Source organism: Gracilinanus agilis, chromosome 1 (assembly GCF_016433145.1).
Source record: "Gracilinanus agilis isolate LMUSP501 chromosome 1, AgileGrace, whole genome shotgun sequence".
In the NCBI taxonomy this organism is placed as follows: domain Eukaryota; kingdom Metazoa; phylum Chordata; class Mammalia; order Didelphimorphia; family Didelphidae; genus Gracilinanus; species Gracilinanus agilis.
The window spans coordinates 621,870,170-621,892,806 of NC_058130.1; the positions used below are offsets into that span (position 1 = coordinate 621,870,170).

Here is a 22,637-nt window from a genome sequence, read left to right on the forward strand (position 1 = left end):
GTGTATAAGAGACAGGAGAGAGAGAGAGAGAGAGAGAGAGAGAGAGAGAGAGAGAGAGGAGAGACAGAGAGGGAGCCAGTCTCAGGAGGCCAAACCTGGATTCCAGTTCCTGCCTTTGCAATATCCTAGCTGTGTGACTGGGCAATTAGTTAAACTCTCAGGGGCCCCAGGCAACTTTTAGGACTAGTGCTGATCTACACTGGGAAAGGAGATTCCCTAAGGAACTCTCAATTCCAGACACACCAAATGAACAAAAATCCATAATATTATTCTCTCAAATTCATTGGCCCCATTTTATTAATGACTAATACTTTTAATAGATATATTTTAGCTTTTCTTACTTTTCCAAATATTCTGTCTTTGTTGTTTTTTTTTAGCAACTTGCCTCTTTCAAAAAGAGGTTTTGCACATTTATAACATTAACTTTATGGATGCTAAGACCTGAAGAACTTTTTGTGCAATTAACACAAAACTTAGATGAGTCCTAATTTGTCGTTCTCTAAGTCTATGAATCTAAGAACAGCCAGGACAAAACCTGAAGAAAGGCTAGGTAATAAGTGGACTGCTTCAAGTACTTTAGAGATCTATAAAGCAATTAGATGGTAAAGTGACTAGTGTACTGGACGTTGAGTCAGGAAGTTCTGAATTCAAATCCTACCTTAGACACTTATTGTGCCACCCTGGGCAGATCACTAAATCTTTCTGTGATTCAATTTTGTCCCAGGTTGTTGTGAGGATCTATTGAGATAATATTCATAAAATGCTTTGCAAACTTTAAAGTGCTATATAAGTACTACCTATTGTTATTATTATACTTTGAGGTATTCTTGAAATGTTAGACTATAATTCCTTGAGGGTAGGAACTATGACATTTTTTCTCCGGTGCCTAGGATTTTATGTGCATAGTTTTGAATTGAACCATAGATTATCTCATAAGCAACAATTCTAAGCCCTCAGAACAAATATTTCATCAAGAACACATTGTTCCTGGTTATGACTGATCTCACAATGTTTATTCTTGATTATTTCTGTTTTTAAAATAATTTTGTTTTATTTAGTAAAGGCTAGCTATTTGGTCCTTTTCTACAATAGAATATACTTTTTATTTTTAGGTTTTTAAATATCGAGTTCTGAAATTTGCTATTGACATTCACATTCAAAATGATTGACAGATAAACCTGATTTGGCTCAAAAATATGTTATATTGACTAGATTCATATTATAATTTAGCCTGAGATAGTGGATCCACTAAAGTTCTACTGAGGTATCAGAGAGCAAGCATTTATTATTAATTTATTTATTTTTAAACGCTTACCTTCCATCTTAGAATCAATACTAAGTATCTGTTTCAAGGTAGAAAAATAAGGGTTAGGAAATTGAGGTTAAGTGGCCTGCCAAGTGTCACACAACCAGGAATTGCCAGAGGCAAGTTTTAAACCCAGGTCCTGGCTCTCTGTCCACTGAACTACCTAAATGCCCCTTTAACAAACATTTTTTAAGAATTTTCTATAAACTAGGTACTTTGCTAAGTACTAGAGATACAGAGAAAAAAAGGCATTTGGTAAGCGTTTATTAAATGCTAGTTGACTGGCTGACAAACATTAGAGATTTCTGACTGGTGAAGCAGCTTTGGAAACAATGACTGGGAAGCTGGGCTCAGCTGAATCAATTCTGTATCTTTGCTGAATATCCTTTCTCAGCTATAACTTTTGATATAGATGGATGAGTGTTTTATCTGATTCCAGACTTGAACACAAGATACCACAAAATGCTAAGATGACCTTGACTCCTCAAAGGCTACCTCTATGACACCCACGCTCTGCCTAGATATGTAAAGACAGAAAACCTGTGATTGATTATGGCCCTGGCAATAGATTGCATATCAACTGTCTGAGGACCAGCCAAGGTAATTTCAAAGAGGTTCATCACCATAAAGAAGTAACCTCTTTTGGCCACAGTAACTCAAAGTTAAGGTCTACCAAGGCATGGAAAAGATGTCATCTCTATCAATGGTAGACTAATAAAATGGAAGATCCTTGGAATACTGAAGTCAGAGTATATGGAAAAAACACTGGGCTTGAAATTAGAGGACCTCAGCTGAAATCCATCTCTTACCACTTCCTCAGTATCCTTGGGCAAATCACTTAACCCTCTGGTCCTCAGCATACTCATCTATAAAATGTGGGAATTGAGTCAGATAAACCCTTAAATTCTCTTCAGTCTTTGACTCCATGATCTCATAAATAAAAGTTCCTAAAAGTATCCTACATGATAAAAAGCAAACAGATCTTTGAAGAAATCATAGTCAATAAGCATTTAGTAAGCACCTACTGTTTTTCAGGGACTGTACTAAGCAAAGTCCCATGCTGTCATCTAACATATATTATAAATGGAAGCATTTATGAACAATTTCCCAAGAGTAGTGGAAAAAGTGCTGGACTTGTGATTTGGGAAATATGAAGTCATGATGACCTCCAAGTACTTCTGCTCACCTCAAAAAAGGGGAAGTAATATTATCTATTTCATAAGATACAAAATATGATGAAATCTCTTTTTAAACCTTTAAGTACTTTGTAATAGTAAGAACATTTTTACAAGATCTTATAGTTTTCTTATTTGATTTATCACTTGTTTATATGGGTATAGGATCTGGGGTTTTGGTTTTTAAAAGATTACTCTATTACAAAAATGAATAATATGGAAATAGGTATTAAGTGATAATACAGGTATAACCCAGTGGAATTGCTTGTTGGCTCTGGGAGGAGGAAGGGAAAAGGAGACGGAAAGAACATGAATCATGTCACCATGGAAAAATACTTCAATGAAATTTTTAAAAAAGTTTTAAAGGGGCAGCTGGGTAGCTCAGTGGAGTGAGAGTCAGGCCTAGAGACAGGAGGTCCTACGTTCAAAGCCGGCCTCAGCCACTTCCCAGCTGTGTGACCCTGGGCAAGTCACTTGACCCCCATTGCCCACCCTTACCAATCTTCCACCTATGAGACAATACACCGAAGTACAAGGGTTTAAAAAAAAAGTTTTAAGATCTTATAGTTTTCTTAAAAGTCAATATCAAAAAGCAACAAATCCTACAGCCTCTAAAGGGTAACTGAACTACAGGAATAATTGTAAAATCTCGTGGAAAATATTATCGTTGTTGTGATCTGTGCTCTGAAGGGGAAATGGAAAAGGAAGAAAGATAGGGAAAACCAACAAGGAAAAGAAAACACATACTATTCCATCACCAGGACAATGTCATTCTTGGATTCAAAGGCATCATAGAGTTGGATGATATTCACATGGTCCAGCTGGTTCATGACACTGATTTCATTTTTTACTTCATCCTGGAAGGAAAGACGCAAGGGCTCTTAGACCCAGGGCTGTTTAAAATGTAACGAGAACAAGGGGCAGCAAAGTCCACATTACTCAGTACCTACTTTTTCCTTAACCCCTCTGGTCTTAATGATTTTGGCTGCTAATTTCAGGCCTGTGGCTTTTTCTTCACATTTGTGTACTTGACCAAACCGTCCCCTGGAGAAACAAAACAAAAAAAAAATATGGAGCACAAAAGACAATGTGATGACAAAGGTCTAAGCACTAGTGGTCAACGAGGAACATGGCAATAGTTTCCTGATCAGATGTTTCCATGTGTTCTTAATGAACAAATCAAATGAGCACACTATTACTCTGGTGGTTTCGCTTTCTGAGACCATATGGGCAGGCCAATAGCACATATCCTGTACCAGATTCCATCCAATTTTAATCTTCTAGATAAATCCAATCATTATGAACATATCTGGATTTAATAGGGATAGCTCTGCCAGCATTCTGATATAATCACTCTTGCATGTGGGCTTGAGCTTAAAATGCAAAAGACTAAGATTTCCAAAGTTACATAAGACCAGGTCCCTTTGATCTCATCTTCAACTTTGCAAAATAAGACACGGTCTGTAACTCAATGAATTCCCAATTCTAAACATTGGTTCTCAGTTTGCAAACCAAAGAACGGGACAGTTTCTAACTAGTCTTGAAATTGGTTTGGTCTCTATCCTTTTCAGAGATAAATCAGCCTAATAAATGCTGCCTTTAGCGACTGCCACCCCACTGACCCAGCCTGCATCTGTTTGAGCTTGAAGGTGATTAAGAATCCTTTTTAAGTGTTTGATGAGATAACATATTCGGTTACCAGTTCTAGGCTGGCATCCATTTAAGAAGATCCCGAGATTTTTCATCCACACTTTCTCTGCTGAGTAAATTCCAGCAATCAAGGACTGCTTACCCTCCTAAGATTTCCCTCCTATTCACAGTATAGAGACTGTTGATTGCTGTCTGTCTGGTTGTGACAATCCTGTGATCGAATGGGGCCGGGGGAGCAGGACTGTTATCTACAAGAGGAAGAAAAAAAGAAAAAGAATCACTTTCTAAGTTTCCAGTTCTTTTGGTAGCATCTATTAAAATGCTTCGTGCTGAAAATTTCCTCATTTCGTAATCTGAGACCAAATGGTCACATGTTTTATTCCTAGTGAATTAGAGCTGTAAATACATTTCATGTTTTCTTTAATGCTAACGTTATGCATTGCAAAAATAAACAGCTCGATGCCAGTGTTTTAAAAGAAAACATCTCAGGATGAATGAATCACCGTCTGCACTATCTTTAGGAGTCCTAGCATCAAACGTCAAACAGAGTTGAAGAATTTCCAGTCTGAATATTGTTCCATTAGATACCTTTCCCAAATTCTGGACCATTTCAAACAAAGGATAAGGAACTATTTGGAATATCATCAAAGGCATTACTGAAACAGTAAGTTATTTTAATCAGTTGAGAGAAAGAAAACATGTAGTTTAATGCTATTAATAGTTTAAAAAATTTATAGATCACTTTCCAAAATATTTTAGACTTAAAGTGAAATCCAAGTCACAAAACTGATTTTCTTCTGACTGGAAATGAAACACCCTGTAAAATTGGATAAATTTTAATTCTAAAACCATTTAAGTTTTCATGGTTCCTACCCTTAGTCTCTAGTGGGAGAGCAACATGCTGCAGCTTGATTTCAATCAAGTAGTATCATCAGGTAATAATAATTCCTTAGCAGCCACTTTCTTTTCTATGTCTCTCTCTTTTAAAAACTGGTAATTCGTTCTTCATTCATCACTCAAATATCTATTAATTCATTCCACTCATTCTTTCACCTTTATAGACTCATAAATAAAATACAAAAATAAATACCTTATTTCACTGACTCATTCATTCAATCGGCAACTATTAAGTACTGACTGCATATGTAATATAGGCCAATACAAATGAAGGAGAGGACCCAAACCTTCACCTCCAAAAGCTTCCAATTTAGGTCATTTGTATAGAAAAAAAAAAACTCAGTAATCTTAAAAAAAAAGAAGACTCCAACTCATTTGAGGTAAATTCAAAGTCATAACTATGGGAAACAACTAGAGCTTTTCCCAAACATGGGAGTAGAGATGGGGAGGAAGAAGAAGGTTACAAACATCACTGCAATCTCTATGCCTCAACACATACCTACAGGGATTAAGGGAGAAACGTAGCCCCTAGAGAAGGCAAGGTAGCAAGATAGCAGACAAGTAGAGGACGTGGAAAAGAGGAAGGGAATGGGCTGACCCCTTTCTTTGCATGACTAACCCCATTACTCAACTGTGTCTTCAAGGCCCACCTACACTTTAATATTCGCTTCTTCTCTCAATAGAATTTTCTCCAGATACCAGGATTTTTAGTTATTGTTCTGGTTATATTTTCCACATTTGATTTTGAACTTCAAATGTTATGAATGTGATGGAAAAGGGAGATCATCAGATTGGGTCCTATCTATCTCTCTACATATTTTAAGGTTCTAAGTCTTCTCTACTGCCTCTTTAGCTATTAGGCCAAGTACAATTTTTTAAATGATTGTTGAAAAAAGGTTAATACTGAAAAATAAACCATTTCCTACCTAGTGGTATTGCCAGATCTTTCTCTTTGGGAGGAGACTTTGCTGGATGCCCATTTTTAATCTTTGGTGACTCCTGGGATTTGCTTAGTAGGCTGTTCAGAGCTTGTTTTATCTTGGTGGGCTCCTGAGCTTTGCATTTTTCATCTCTGCCCTCTATGTCAACTCTACTCTTCTTCTTATCATCAGTAAGGAGGCCTCCATCATTCACTCTTCGCTTACTGCTGTGGTCAGCCAGAGGAGCTAGCTCAGCATTCTGGGAAAGAAGCCTCATGGATTGGCCTCCTGAGGTTATTACTGAAGAATTATCCTTTTTACTGTCATTATCCCTGGAAAATACAAAATTGGTAAAGTTCTTAATTTCAAAAATTCTTAATTTAAAGCTCTTAATTAAATTAAAATTAAAAGTTCTTATTTTAAAAATTAAAATAAAAAATAAACATAAAGCATCCTCCAAATGGAGATCCTTTAAATGATATTACTTAGAAAGGCAGTACTAAAATATAATAATAAATCATGCTTTTATATTTTGTGGCAAACAGTATTCTTACAGAATTAACTCTCAGGTACTTTCCTCATCACAGCTGTTATGTATAGATAAATAGGTATGCATAGATGGGTATATAGATAGATAGGTAGTTAAATATAAATATAGGAAATTTAAATCTATATAGATATATCTCATATATATGTGTACATGTTATTTAGTTAGTTTGTTACATTAAAAGATCCTGCTAAATCCCTCCCTACCTCGCTCTCCCCTCACTAGAGAAGATATAATTTGATAAAGGATATATGTCTAAAACTATGTCATCTAACCTATTAATTTTATTTTGATTTATAAGCTAGATTTGCCCTCTAGTCCTTTCATAAAACTTTTACTTCTCAGTTTACAAAATTGACCAATATCAATTTCATCAATTTCTATAGTCCCTGTCTACTACCATAGTGGATAGAGCACTAATCCTGGAGGCAGTAAAATCTGGCATCATACATTCTCCTGGTTGTATTAATCTGAGTAACATCTGTCTCAGTTTCCTCATCTGTAAATTAAGACCAATGGTAGCACCTACCTCCCAGTGTTTTTGTAAGGAAAGTGCTATTATAAATGTTAGCTTTATAATAATGATGGCCATTATTATTAGGGGCACAATGGACAGAATGCCAGGCCTAGACCTCAGGAAGACCTGAATTCAAATCTGGCCTTAGACACTTACTAGCTGTGCGACCCTGGGCAAGTCACTTAATCCTATTTGCCTCAGTTTCTTCATCTTATAACATGAGCTAGAGATTGAAATGGCAAACCAATCTGAGCCAAGAAAACCCTAAATGGGATCATGAAGTGTCAGACATGACTGAAAAATAACTCAACAAAACAGAGGGATGAATAGCCATTGAAATAGCAAAAGGCAGGCAAGGAAAGAAAAAGTAGCAAAAAAGATGGATAACCCACAAGAGACATACAAAAAGCTCCCCATCACTGAGATCCTGAGTGTTATCACTTAGATAGTTATTATTTTGGGGGAAAAACAGAGCATTGGACTCGAGAGGCAGCTTGCACTCCAGTCCTGACTATGTCACTCACTACCTGGGTAACCTTGGACAAGACTTAGAATTTGGGACTAGAAGGAATCTTAGAGATTCACAGTTAGATCAAGCTCCCCATTCCATATGAGGAAACTAAGTTAGATGACTTACCTAAGGCCACACAGAGAGTGAAAAAGAAAGACAACATTTGAAGCCAGATCCTCTGACTTTAAATGATTGATACATTTCCCACTGAACAATCATTTCCTCTCTAGACCTCAATGTCCTCATCTTCAAAGTGCAGATAATGATACCATCCTTTCCTACCTCTCAGAGATGATACGAAGACCCAATGAAATAGTAAAGGCAAACACTTTGAAAACTACAACCGTTAAAAAAAATGGCACAGGAGTCCTTATTGATGCTGCTATTCATTTAATGCCTGAATTTGTAATGAGTACACAAGGCTATTATATATCGTAATAGCAAGGCGGTCTGTTCTTTAAAGTAAAAGTGGCTCTGGATCAGATTAAGATGTAATTAGGAAATATATTTTAAAATAAATTATAATGTACAAAACAGATATTTATCTGTGTTTTTCCTCCAGCAGGAATCCTTCAATATAGTTTAATGGACCTCATTTCTATTCCAGTTTGACACCATTGCTTTAAACCCTACCTTGAATGAAATTTCTCCCTCTCAGTTTTATCAATCTGTTCTTCATCTTATAACATGAGCTAGAGATAAGAAGCCAACTCTTATACCTTTCTAATGTTTCCTTTAATGCAGCCGTTGATCCTTCCTCCCCAGTTTCTTCTTCATTGATATCTCCTTTAGCATGAAGTGTATTCTTCTCTGTTTTGGAGACCACACTCTCTTGAGATCCCTTCACATCTCCCAAAGCTTTGGGCTTTTCCACAGTGTCTTGGTTTTCTCCATTAATGGTTACCTCTTCTTGTCTTCCCATCTTTGATGTATCTCTTCCAATAGTATTCTCTCTGTATTCTTCTTTGGAAGAAAAATCTTCTACTTTGCTTTGAATTCTGCCTGTGGGAGAACTCTTGTGAGCCAGGGAAGCACAGGCCTTTTCAGCATTCTCCTTGTTGAGTTTATGAATCTTTTCTTTCTCCGAGCAGGCTTGGTTCTTCTGAGTAGATCTCTCTAGAAGCCAGGACAAAGCACAGGATTTTAATAGAAGGTTCATGAGATTAGTATAATTTAATGATATAATGATTGTCATCCCACATTCCATACTTCACTCTCTCCATTCTCCTCTGTACATATATGTGTGTGTGGATAAATATTCACACATGTACACATATTGACAACCACCCTTGAATAGAGTCCTCTAAGTTTCATAGTTATAGAGAATTAGTGCCTCCCAATATGAAAACTCCTTCCACTGAAGTAAGATCATCAAAAACTCATCTATGACCTATGGTCTTAGAGAGTCACATAGGGCACAAGACATGGCACCAGTGGTTTGCCAATGATTATACAGCCAGTAAATGTGAGAGGCAAGATTTGAGCCTGGGTTCTTCCTGACAATAAGGCCAGTTCTGCTTTCCATCAGCAATGCTATTATACATCTCAACCACACACACAAATTTTTTTCTCTTAGTAAATATGAACTTTAAACATAGCAAGATGAAGTAAGATGATGGAGCAATTGCCAATTAGTTGGCTTGTTGTTTTTTGTTCAGCTTTCTTTCATGCTTCAATGAGGGCAGGAAGCCAAGTAAATATAAATCAAATATAGCTCTCTAAATCCTAGCTCGTAAGTGCATCTTTCATGTGGTCAAGAACAACAGTTTAGTCCAACAAAAATCTTTTTATCCTTGACCATATATTCTTATAAGATACTACCTGTGGGGTCTAGAGTTCTCTTCTTTACAACACATGTTTCCTTCAGGCTTAAATGATGCCACACCGTCTCCTTTGCCTGTGGATATACAATTGAGATATTAGAGAATGTATTTCCAACTTCCAGGAAATGTTCCAGAGTCATTGGGAGGAAGGTTAATCTGAATTATAGAATATTTTAAAACAAATAAAAACATTATTACTTTTGACTGGCAAGATCATTAGATTTTGAATTGGCATGGACCTGGGAGAACTATTCCAAAGCCTTTCTTTTACAGAGCAAGAACTATAGCAACTAGTTTTCTATGACTTGTTATTGTTTGATACATGAGGCGCAGCTTTAATTAATAGATAATTGTTTTTTAATTAGCATACTGAATTATTGGCCAGAGTCATCCAGACCTGTGGTTTACTTTGCAAAGATATTGTTTGTATGTAAAGAGGCCCTTTTACCCTTTTGGAGAGGTAGTTTTCTTAGGCAAACATTGCTCTACAATCTTCTTTACACTGTTAATGGGCTGTGGCAAATTCTGTTTACAAAGCTGGTACTAAGGTAAATGTTAGTTCTTTTTCTGTACAAACATAATAAATTCCAAATTTGTGAAGTTTAAATTAAATGTGGGAAATCTTTTTGTGTATAGGTTGGATACACTTTACAATAGAATCTAATTCTCTTATTATTGCTGTATTCTCTCACTGTGCCAGGATGTTTTAATAAATTATTCCATTTTTCAAGGAACATCCAAGCAAATTATTACAGTCATCAGTCAGTGTTAAACACTAAATGGTCTACAAAACGTTCAATTAGACATGGTCTGCTTCTACCAATTAATAACCTAAATAATCACATATCTGGAGACGGGGTGGTATTGTGGGAAGAACATTAGATTTGGAGTTTCAGAACTGGAGGTTAAACTCCATCTCTCCAATTTATTCTCTGTGTGGCCTTGGACACTTAACCTCTCTGGGGCCTCATCTATAAAAATGAGAAAGCTGGATTGGATAAACTCTACAAGCCCTTCTTTGGATATCTATCTATGGATAAAACTGTGATCCTGTGATTGTTAGAAAATATTTATCAGGGGGCAGCTGGGTAGCTCAGTGGATTGAGAGCCAGCCCTAGAGATGGGAGGTCCTAGGTTCAAATTTGACCTCAGACACTTCCCAGCTGTGTGACCCTGGGCAAATCTAGCCCTTACCACTCTTCTGCCTTGGAGCCAATACACAGTATTAATTCCAAGACGGAAGGTAAGGGTTCTAAAAAAATAAAATAAAATAAATGTGTGTGTGTGTGTGTGTGTGTGTGTGTGTGTGTGTGTGTGTGTGTACTTATCAGGGGGCAGCTGGGTGGCTCAGTGGATTGAGAACCAGGCCTAGAGATGAGAGGTCCTAGGTTCAAGTCTTACCTCAGATACTTCCTAGCTGTGTGACCCTGGGCAAGTCACTTAACCCCCATTGCCTACCCTTACCACTCCTCTGCCTTGGACCCAATACCCAGTAATGACTCCAAGACAGAAGGTAGAGGTTTAAAATAAATAGAGAGGAACTAAAGAGAAAATATTTATCAAGCATTTATCAATTCATTCAATTCAACAAGTAATTATTGTTATTGTTTGGTCATTTCAGGCCTGTCTAAATTTTTTTGACTCTATTTGGGATTTCTTGGCAAAAATACTGGAATGGTCCGCCATTTCTTTCACCACCTCATTTTATAGTTGAGGAAACTGAGGCAAACAGGAATAAGTGATTTGCCTAGGATCACACAGCTAATTAAGTGGCGTTAGCCAGATTTGAATGTAGGAAGTTGAGACAAAGTGTTACTATATGCCAGGCACCAGAGATTCAAAGACAAAAAGAAACAATATTTGCCCTCACAGAACTTAAACTTTGCTGAAAACATTTAAGATAAATAAGTAAATATATATTTATATGTATATGTATATATAAATGAAGTATATAATAACTTACTGGATATGGAAAGGAAGCAGAATTGATAAGAGAAAAAGGAATCAAGAAAAGCCTAGTGGTTCAGGCTACCCTGAAGTTGGACGGGTGTTTCACAATTAGGCAGAGATGGAGAGTACTAAGACATATTAGCCACAGTCAGGAGCTTTGATAACTCAGAATTCCTACGTACAGATTCTAAGAAGCAGAGTTAAGAGAGAAGAGCATTCCAGAGATGTAAGATAACTTGTAGAAAAACATGATGGTGGAGATAGAATGTTGTACATAGCCAAGGATGTATGTAATGAATGAAAAGTATTCTGAAAAGGTCTAGAAAGGTAGAGTACAGTTTAGTATGAAGAGTTGTAAATGCAAAAACAAAAAACAAAAAACAAAACAAAAGCTCCAGTCTTTCGTATAAGGCACTGGTGCTAGATAATGTCTGTGATGCAAAGAAATATAAAATGTGGTCTCTCTTTCTCCATTGGTACACAGGCAAAATGAAGAGATCTGGGGGAAATCACCCAGGAAAGTGATATGAGCAGTTTTATTGTTTATCAGCAATAGGTCAAAACAACAGTTAATTGAGGCATTTAAGGTGAAGGAAAGTGACTTAGTAGTCAAACATTCCATTCCACATAAATAAATACAAAAGTAATCTTGTCCCCCAAGCAGTTATCATATGTGAACATCAACCAGAAAAATGATCCTGCTGTAATTAATAAATACAAATTATTTGTAATTATCACATCAAAGCACCCATCTAAACAGTGCTAATTTCAGTATATTGAAATGATATTCTTTGTAAATGAGTGCTTTTAACTTTCTTGCAAACATGAATCTCTGAAGTTGATAAATATTTCTTTTATAATCTCTCACTATGCTGATGGATGAAAGTTGAGCGCAGCCCTGTTACCTGACTGGCACTGGCTTCTCAGCAATGAGAGAAACTGACCCAAGTAAGCCATTGGGGAAGAAAGGGCATAGCTGCCCTAAGAGAGTTATGTGGAGTCCTCTATGGTGTAGACATTTCAGTGGGACCCACCCCACGCCCTTAAGAAAGAAGATTTGGGGGACAGTTGGGTAGCTCAGTGGATTGAGAGTCAGGCCTAGAGACAGGAGGTCCTAGGTTCAAATCTAGCCTCAGACACTTTCCAGCTGTGTGACCCTGGGCAAGTCACTTGACCCCCATTGCCCACCCTTACCACTCTTCCACCTATGAGGCAATACATAGAAGTTAAGAAAGAAAGAAAGAAAGAAAGAAAGAAAGAAAGAAAGAAAGAAAGAAAGAAAGAAAGAAAGAAAGAAAGAAAGAAAGAAAGAAAGGAAGGAAGAAAGAAAGGAAGAAAGAAAGGAAGAAAGAAAGAGTTTGGGTCCTGACACATGAGAAGGAAAATGTTTCTGTTACTCTCACCCCAAGCAACTTGTACACTTGAGTTTTATTTGGTCACCATCCCAGAGTAATGGGTCTGTTCACCAAAAATGGCATGTCTAATATGACATGGTAATTCAGATACAATCCAGGCTTCTGTAAAGGTAATTGGTCTGAGATTTTACCCATCCTTCCAGAAGCCTATTTGAGAGCTCCAGTCATAACACCGAGTCATTTTCAAATCATTATAGTTCATCTACTTTATAGCTCTTTCTGAGTGGAATTTCTAAAAACTGTGACTTCATTCTTGTTCTATAGCTTTCAGACATTCCAGTCCACATTTAGAAACACAAGAGTAATACCTTCCCCAAAAAAGAATGATTGTACACTAATAATATCACATGTGAATATCGACAGGAAGACTTAAAAATGTAGTCAATGCTGTTTAGATTTCCTGATGTAATACTGACATCTAGAGGAACTTTGCATTAACTTCCAATAAAAAGAAATATTTTTTTCTCCTTTTCTAATTCCATTAACTCCCTTATAGACAATCCAACAGTAAGTAATTTTAGTTGCTTCTTCTAAAGCATAAGATAGGCACTAAAATAGGAAAATAAAACATTTCAGATACTACCAATAAGCCACTTTCCATAAGTCATGGTTCTAGGAGTCAGAAAGCCTGGATTCAAATCCTGCCTTAATCTTGGAACAATCCTGGACAAATCACTTAATTTCTCTGAGCTCAGTTTTCTCACCTCTAAACTGAAGGAATCAAACTGGATGACTTCTGAAGTCCCTTCTAATACTAAAACTATGATCTTATGATTGTGCAATCCTATGAAATAACAAGTAGTGCCAAAGTTGTGTCATATGTAGGCTACATTATCATTCTTCCACATATACAATATAAGGGAATGTTCTATCACAAAGTCTGTCTTTGTTGTATTTTATTGGGACACTAGTAACACTACTACCCCTAGTAACACTACTGTTTTGTAGTAGTGTTCAAGGGACATCATGGTGATTGGGGTTCTTCAACCACTCCTATTTGACCCTCACTCTACTACTGAATCATTGTCCGGATGAATTTCCTGGCATAAACCTTCATGGGGTATTGATCTCCATCAATAAGGAGAGAAGTTGACATCTCATATACAATATAAGAGAACATTCCATCACAAAGTCTGCCTTTGTTGTATTTCTGCTGAAGTCACTTGGGAGACGGAGAGAGTTCCATACCAATGGATGTTGGGGTTATATCTAGTATAGAAGTTTCTCTAATATGAGAAGTATTAAAGAATTTTTCTGTTGTTTAATCCTTTTTTCAGGAGTGTCTGTCACTTTATGACGCCTTTTTAGAGTTTTATTGACGATAGTAATAGATTGGTTTGCCTTTTCCTTCTCTAGCTCATTTTACAGATGAGGAAACTGAGGCAAATAAGTTAAGTGACTTGCCCAAGGTCACATGACTAATTAATGTCAGATTTGAACTCTGGTCTTCTTGACTCCATTCCCAGTACTCTATCCACCACACTGCCCAATTTCCCCAAAGGACTTTCAATAGACTTTAATTTTTATTAGCTATGAGCCCCCAGCCACAATCAAGTTTCTAGTAACTTTTTTTATACTAACTTTTTTTATAACTGATAAGCCTATGCTAGAGCTGTCTCCTATAGTCTCCCTAGAATTGATCATTAAATGTTCACCATAGGTAGTCACACCTCATGAATTAACAAACACAAATTAGGGCTTGATTTATTAGTTTGTTGATGATCTAGATTTAAGAAGTATTGAAGAAAATGTTAGTAATGTAGATTAAACTTAAAAAGATATTCTTGGTACATGTTTCTTTTTTTGAAGAACTAGTTGTTAAAAATTTCCCAGAATAACCCCCTAACTGTCTCTTCTCTGGAAATGTTTCTTCCTTAATTGCTTCCCCCAAATTGCGGAGTCCCAATAAGTACACCCAGCCAGCTTGGTTGTAAGCTCAAGGAAAAAGGAGATATAGGGTCACCATGGAATGGAGGGAGGAAGAAATGTTTTAGCATCATAATTTCTGTCCTGATACACCTCATACATAATCAGCCCAAGCACCCCACTCCTAAAGTATTCTCCCCAGTCCTTCCCCTTTTATGCTTCTCAGATCCATTTTCTCTTTCTCTAGTCCCTTGCTTCTTTTGATTAGCCTGTGAGACAAACTAGGTTCCTCTTTGAATTTCTCCTTAACTCCATCAACTGATATTTCAAGGTCTCCCTGAGATACGGCCATATTATTTTTATGCTTTGTTTCCTTTCTTATTAATCCAAAAGCTAATTTGCACTATAAAATACAAAGAGGTTATCTTGGCAGGATGCAACTTTTATAGTTAGCTTTGTCTTTTCTTGTCATTGCTTTTCTGCTATTAGATCTTGCCTTCCCTCCAAGACTGCTTTCTATCTACTCTGTAATATATTTCTTACGTATGTAATTTTTGCATGTTGTTTCCCATTAGACTATGAGTTCCTTGAGAGTAATTTTTTCTTTAAATCCCCAGTATTAGCACACAATAGGAGCTTAATAAATGCTAATTGACAGACTTTCAAGAACTATTCCTCTATAGTAGAATGAGTGGTAATCTACTATATATTTTAATAAGATTGTGATTTCATGGATATAGGGAGCTCCTAGACCAAAATATATCATCCCCTGCCCAGCACCTCACAATTTTCTAGGGTTACCTAAAGGCTCTGAAAGGATAAGTGATTTACTCAGGGTGACACAGCAACTATGTGCCAGAGGCCAGCCTTGAATTAAGTCTTCTTGATACAGAATAGCTCTCTCTAGAAACTCATTCTTCATTTAAAAGATGACTTTCTTCAAGGTTCCCAAAGAAGTTCACCCACTGTTATCTGATAAATAAATGATGGCAGACAGGGGGAAGACCCTGAGAAATAAGTCACTTGCTCAAGGTTACAAAGTATTAGAAATAGGATCTGGATTTCTGTCTTCTCTGTTTTCTAGGCCACACTATTTTTCAGAATCTAATTTTCTGGTCTGTATTTTGCATGAAAAGCTGATCCTGAGGCATGGAGGAGCATAGCACCCAAAATACATTTACCAAATCTAGAAAAAAAATTGCTCTGCTGACAATTTGGATTCTTTTTTTTCCCGTTTATGAAAAGCATTTCTGCCTTTAGAAGTTAAACATACCACATGCAAATGTAAAAACAGCAATAAAAACATGCAAAAAAGAAAATGAGATTAAAAGGGAGCATAAGAGGAAATGAAATATTTTTGCTACTATTTTATTAAAAATTATTTTATAGTAATATAGAATTAGTGCTTGATAGGAACTTAGGGGTCATCTTATCTAACAGCCTCCTTTGACAAATGAGGAATTGGAACTTACTCATCAAAAATTATATAGGTAAAGAGGAAACAGAACTCTGGAATAATCCTATCTCAGAAAAAGAAATTGAACAAACCCCCTAAGGGGAAAAATCCTAGGGGCAGGGTAAAAATGAAAAATAAATACTTGGAAGCAATTATCTGAGCCATTTTGACATTTATTATAGAAAGTTATAAATTACAAACTATTAGAGTCCAAGCCTTTCCCAGCTAGGCCAAAAGACCCAATGCTTATGTGTCAACATATATATGTATATATAGATATAAGACTACTATTAAAGGGTTTACATATATATATCTTTTTTTTTCTTTTCTTTTTTTTTTAACCCTTAACTTCTGTGTATTGGTTCCTTGGTGGAAGAGTAAGGGTGGGCAATGGGGGTCAAGTGACTTGCCCAGGGTCACACAGCTGGGAAATGTCTGAGGCTGGATTTGAACCTAGGATCTCCCGTCTCTAGGCCTGGCTCTCAATCCACTGAGCTACCCAGCTGCCCCCTATATATATCTTTTTTAAGGAGGTATATTTTATGAAATAATTATCCATTCCATATACAATAAGAGCCAAGGTCACTCTTGTAGCTTCAAAGTCAATTAAGATATCATAATGTCTGAACAAATTCCAGGACACATGCACACATCTCCCCTTCACAAGGATATCTTGCCAAGGTATTCATTAACAATTCTTTATTATTTTACTCACAATATAATTATTGATTACTGATTCTCATACACAATTTTTCAATCAATTAATAATTGGGATTATTCTTTATAACTTATCACTGAAATACTGATTATCTAATAGGATTTCATGCAAAGAATAAATAGTTATACAGAGGTAAAAATAGTCAATATAAACTGAAATTGCTTAATTCGATTTTCTTTTACACCAGTTATATTCATAGGTGAATCCTGACAAACTTTTAAAGAACAATCAATTTCAATACTATATAAATCATTTGAGAAAAAAAGGTAAAGAAGGAGTTCTACTAAGTTCCTTTCATTATACAAATATGCTGTTGCTAACCTAAAACAAGAAGAGCAGAAACAAAGAAAGCAAATTTCCTTAATGAACATAGATGCAAAAGATTTAAATAAAATACTAGCAAGGAAACTACAGCAACATATCACAAGGATCTTTCACTATAACCAAGTGCAATTTATACCAGGAATTCAGGACTGATTTTAATATTAGTAAAACTATCAGCATAACTGATCATATCAATAACCAAACAGAAATCACATAATTATATCAATAGATACAGAAAAAGCCCTTGACAAAACACACCACCCTTTCCTTTGAAAATGTATATTGAAAATTATTATTGCATATAATTGGGAAAATAGAATTTTTTTTAAAGAAAAGACAAATGATGAAAAAATTTTAATTATATAAATTGATATTGTTCAGTAATATCTGACTTGTGACCCCCTTTGGGGTTTTCTTGGCAAAGATACTGGAGTGGTTTGCCATTGCCTTCTCCAGTTCCTTTTACAAATAAGAAAACTGAAGCAAATGAGCTTAAGTAACTTGTCCAGATTAATCTTCCTGACTTCAGGTCCAACACTCTATCCACAGTATCAACTAGCTGCCCCTAGAAGTAGTTGGTGGCAGCAGAACTAGCTTTGAACCTTTGAGTCTTCTATCTCCAAATCCATTAGTTTGGATTTTATGGTTGTTTCACACTTTATTTCATTTATAAAATTCAGTTTACTGAACTGGAGTTTTCATAGTTAAGTTTATCATTTTAGAATACCAATCTAGCAAATTTTCAGTCATACTTTGGTTATATCTGACTCTTCATGACCTTTTTGGGGTTTTTCTTGGCAAAGATACAGGAGTAGTTTGCCATTTCCTTCTCCAGCTCATTTTACAGAAGAGGAAACTGAGGCAAACAGGGTTAAGTAATTTGCCCAGAGTCGCATAGACAGTATGTATCTGAGACCAGATTTGAGCTCAGAAAGAAGTGTTACTATATGGCAGCTGTCAGAGATCCAAAGCCAAAAAGAAACAGTCCTTGCCCTCATGGTACTTAAACTTTACAAGTCCAGGCTAGGCTAAATTATCAAAAGACATAAACGTCTTAACAAGACACTTAAATCCCAAAACCACGGGTTATATCTATCTGGAATATGGTTTCACACTCTCTCAGAATTATATTACACATCCATCCTTCATTTTTCTAGATGGTTACATGCTAGTGTGTGATAATAGTCAATATTCTCAAACAGCTAGGCTATGTTGGGGACTCCTTGGAATCCCTTTTAGTTCTGAAACCCCTGGATGAGGGCATAAGTCACATGCCCTTGCCAGATGCCTTTGAGGGACCTCAACATCATTCCATGGGATGCCTAGACTTTCACATACCTCACACTCAGAATCAGCTGCAGGAGACATTCCATTCAACCTTCTAACATCTTCCACTTGTGGGACACAGCCAGACTAATGATTTACCTGCCCTTTGCTGGGTGCCTTTCATATGACTGCTTAATGAAATTCTAAAATTAACACTCTCTTTTTAGCAGTTAATACACTGAGACAAGCAAACTCAAACTTGAAAACAAATGAAGAAATTGTCACCATTTATTCCAACCCTGGTAAGCTCCCAAAGGGGCAAAGAGAAAAATAAATCTTCAGAAATGGCGAACAGAGAAACTACAAAACAGGAAGAGTTTCAGGAAAAATATTTAAGTTTTGGACACTGACAGATGATTCTGCAAATTATTTATATGACAACCTTAATAGACTGCTTCTATATGATCACTCATTCTTCCTTGTAGTAGACTCAAATTCCTTGTGCATTAAAAGAAAACAACCCTGACTACTTTGTTTTAAAAAAATTTTTCTCAACGTTAACTTGTTTCAAGTTGGTTCCCAAACTTTTTTGGCCTACTGCCCCCTTTCCAGAAAAAAAATATTACTTAGCCCCCTGGAAATAATTTTTTTAAATTTTTTTTAATAGCAATTAATAGGAAAGATAAATGCACCTGTGGCCATCACCGCCTCCCTGGATTGCTGCAGCACCCACCAGGGGGCAGTGGCACCCACTTTGGGAATCACTGGTCTATACAAAGAGCCATTGTTTAAGAAAGGACAAGATCTGAATGATGGGTCCAAGAAGGTAGGCTGTTCTCAACGACCTCAGATTTCTGTAAATGAATCTTCACTGATATATTCGTGACATCGAAGAGAGTCAACCACAATTGCCGAAATAAATAACTTAGCCTGGAAAATTAGAGCTTTGTGGAGCATCAGCAATAATGTCCTCATTCATTGTCCATATGATTGATGTAATACTATGAAGTATTTTTGAAATTAAGGTATTGATATCAAAAGTTAATGACTACTTTCAAATTACAATGCTAGATGGTTTAGCTGTGTTAATAGTATATAACATGCAATAATATAGCATACTTGATCTCTCTTGTGAAAAAAAATACTACAATCCTTAATGAGATATATTTTGGGAATGCCTATTAAAATTGAAATGTATTGTATAAGGTAACTTGACAGAGAGTATTTTTAAAGGAAAAACCAAATGGTTTATTTAACTTATTAAGTCCTCTGCCCACGAAGATGATATACAAACTCTAATGGTGATCGTTTGGTCTCCAAGAAGTAAGACTGGGCAGCAGCTGTACACAGATGTGGACTTACTAGGGTAAACAGCGAGGACCAGGAGAGCAAATTACAGAGCATGTTTGATTGCTATCCAATGACTTTTCCCTATTTCATATATCTAATCTCCCTTTGTTAGTTTCAAAGGGACAAATGAGAATGTGTGGCTTAATGGAAAGCACACAGACTTGAAGGGAAATGAAATAGATCTGAGATCCAGCCCTTCCCCCCCCCATATAAGTAGTGTGACTTTGGACAAGTTACTTAACTTCTCTTAACACATGATTTCTTCATCTTTAAAATGGGGATGATAATATGTGCTCTCTCTACCTCTTATAGGATTGTTGTGAGGAAAACGATTTTAAATGATCAAGTATTACAAAAACATGAAGTATAAGTGTGGGTAAGGAATTTGACTTTCCCTGTACACACATAGTGAAAATATTATTGAACATCTTAATAGTATGTTGAACATTTTCTTCCCTCTGTTATCTATTTATGAAATAAATATCATCCATTTGCTTAGGGAAATCATTTTATTTCTGACTCATAATTATTCTTACCCCACTATTATGAAAGATGGTACAACTTATCAACTCTTGCCTCTACCAAGACGGGTATTCCCTTATGCCTGGATTTCTTATGGTTCTTTTTTCCTCTTCTCTACTTCACAAACAAATCTCATTATTTCTCCGGGTTCAAAATTATTTCACCATTTCTCTCTGCATTATTTTTCTTGATCAAGTCACCTAACCTCTTGAAGTCTTGGAGTTTCTGTTATCTCCAAAAAGGAATTACATTTGCATTGTGCAATGGATAGACAACTGGCCTTGGAATCAAGAAGAACTTGTTGCCACCTTTGCCTCTGACTCAGACACTAGGCAACTAATTTAACCTTACACTGTTATAAGCAACTATCTAAGCCTCTAAGATTTATATGAGTTGACCCACAAAACAGGGTGGAGGATATCTCTATAATGGGAGACCCCAGACACACCAAAGGTTCCCCACCCTAATGAAATTACAGGTTTGGCTCTTCCCTTCTGCCTCAATGAAATGATTTCTGAATCTCTTTGAAATGATCTATTTTTCCTCATTTGCTTCAAAAGGTTCCTGAAATCCATAGTCTGGTAAAATCCGAAAGTATATCCCAAGCCCTCCTTGGATACATGATGAGGCTCCTATTGGCCTATGACCATCTGACCTATAACTATACTATAACTATAACTAACCTAAAAATAAGGTAGGGCTTTTGGATCTCTAGTGGGCACCAGTTGTTATAGTATTGTACCTAAAAGAATATATAAAGAGTAAATGTTATACTCTGGTTTTGTTTTTTTAATCAAATGGGATTTTTTAAAATTATGACTTTAAATGATGCCTGAGTTAATTCAGAAAGTATGCAATAAAAACTAGCTAGTAGTAAGTAGCAATTACATGAATAGTCATATGCATATGTGTATATATTACAAATATATGTATTCTCTTTATTAGTTATTTCAAATGCAGTTAAAATTGTTATTGTTTCTTCATGAACATCTAACTTTTTAAGTAAGTCTTACCTAGTTAAATTCTCCTTTTATATAGTTCAAGGACTAACCCAGGAATGTTTTTATATAAAGCTTATAATGTTTTTTATTCACCCAATAAAACTCTTTGATTTCTTCCCGCTGCAGACAGTTTTATAACAAGTTATTTCACATAGTGTTCTTGGTTTACATCTTAGTTTTTATTTTAAGGTCTCCTTTATCACAACATCTATCTCATGTCTCCTGATTCCCAAATTAATGACTAAGGATTTCAGCTTGCTCTTTTTCACAATGGACTAGCACATATCCAGGATAAAGGTGCATATTTCTGATTTTCATAAGGTGAAAGTGGCATGTGATTTGCTGGGGAGTTAAGGACCTCCATCTTCAAGTCCTTACTCTATGACTCATTTTCTTTGTCACTTCAAGAAAAATACTTAAGTTAATCTTTTAGCATCCTCTCATCTCTCCAAGTGATAGGGATGTCGTAAAAGTTAGCCTAGCCAAGGTTTTACAAATAAAATATCTGTCTTCTCAACAAGCCTGTATCAGACCAGCCCACTTTGAGGTTGTTTTTGATAGTGGGATAAATTAGAGATTCATGGCCCATTCAGTAGTTAACAGAAAGGAATTTACATAGCATAATGATAGTCTATAACAGCAGTATCAAACTCAAATAGAAATGCTGAATGAAGCTTATTGACTTTGAAAACCACAAAGTAACTTAATTTATCTTGTAATGTGGACAACTAGATTATTCAGTGGATAGAATACTAAGCCTGAAGTTGGGAAAACTCATCTTCCTGAATTCAAATCTGGATTCACACAGCTGTGTAACCCTGAGCAAATCATTTAACCTTGATTGTCTCAGTTCCTCATCTGTAAAATGAGCTGGAGAAGGATATGGCAAACCGTTCCAATTGCTTTGCTAAAAAAAACTCTAATGGAGACACGAAGGATTGGACATGATATATATTTTATGCATTTCTGAGTTTCTAAACTTTTTCTGTGTCATCTGTTGACCTTCACCTATAGACTGCCACTTCCACAAAACTCCCCCCAAATTGCCATTTAATTTCTTATGCCAATGTATCAAAACTCTAATGGGGACAGTCAGATGTCAAGGTGATACCTGTATATATAATTTTATATGATGCTTACAACAAGCCTGTCGGGAGGGGTTAATGCTATTATTAATCCTATTTTTAGATAAGGAAATTAAGACCGAGAACATGAGTGAATTGCCCAGGATCACACAACTAATAAGTTTCTGAAGCAAGATTTCAAATCAGGTCTTCCTGACTCCAAGTCTAGTACTATATCCACTTTATCATCCAGCTTCCTATTATACTAGAATCTTCTACAGATGGTTGTTTTTTTTTAAACCCTTACCTCCCATCTTATAATCAATACTGTGTGTTGGTTCCAAGTCAGAAGATTGATT

General features: G+C 36.1%; 1 protein-coding gene across 1 annotated transcript in view; it reads right to left on the reverse strand.

Moving 5' to 3' along the window:
* Positions 1-22,637, reverse strand: part of MYLK4 (myosin light chain kinase family member 4) — a 143,771-nt gene that overhangs the window by 22,054 nt on the left and 99,080 nt on the right. The window contains exons 3-8 of the mRNA XM_044668285.1: positions 9,345-9,420; positions 8,243-8,639; positions 5,955-6,280; positions 4,274-4,379; positions 3,432-3,525; positions 3,229-3,338 (exon numbers count right to left, since the gene is read on the reverse strand). Of these exons, the coding sequence (XP_044524220.1) occupies positions 3,229-3,338; positions 3,432-3,525; positions 4,274-4,379; positions 5,955-6,280; positions 8,243-8,639; positions 9,345-9,420 (1,109 nt within the window). The remainder of the gene's footprint in view (positions 1-3,228; positions 3,339-3,431; positions 3,526-4,273; positions 4,380-5,954; positions 6,281-8,242; positions 8,640-9,344; positions 9,421-22,637) is intronic.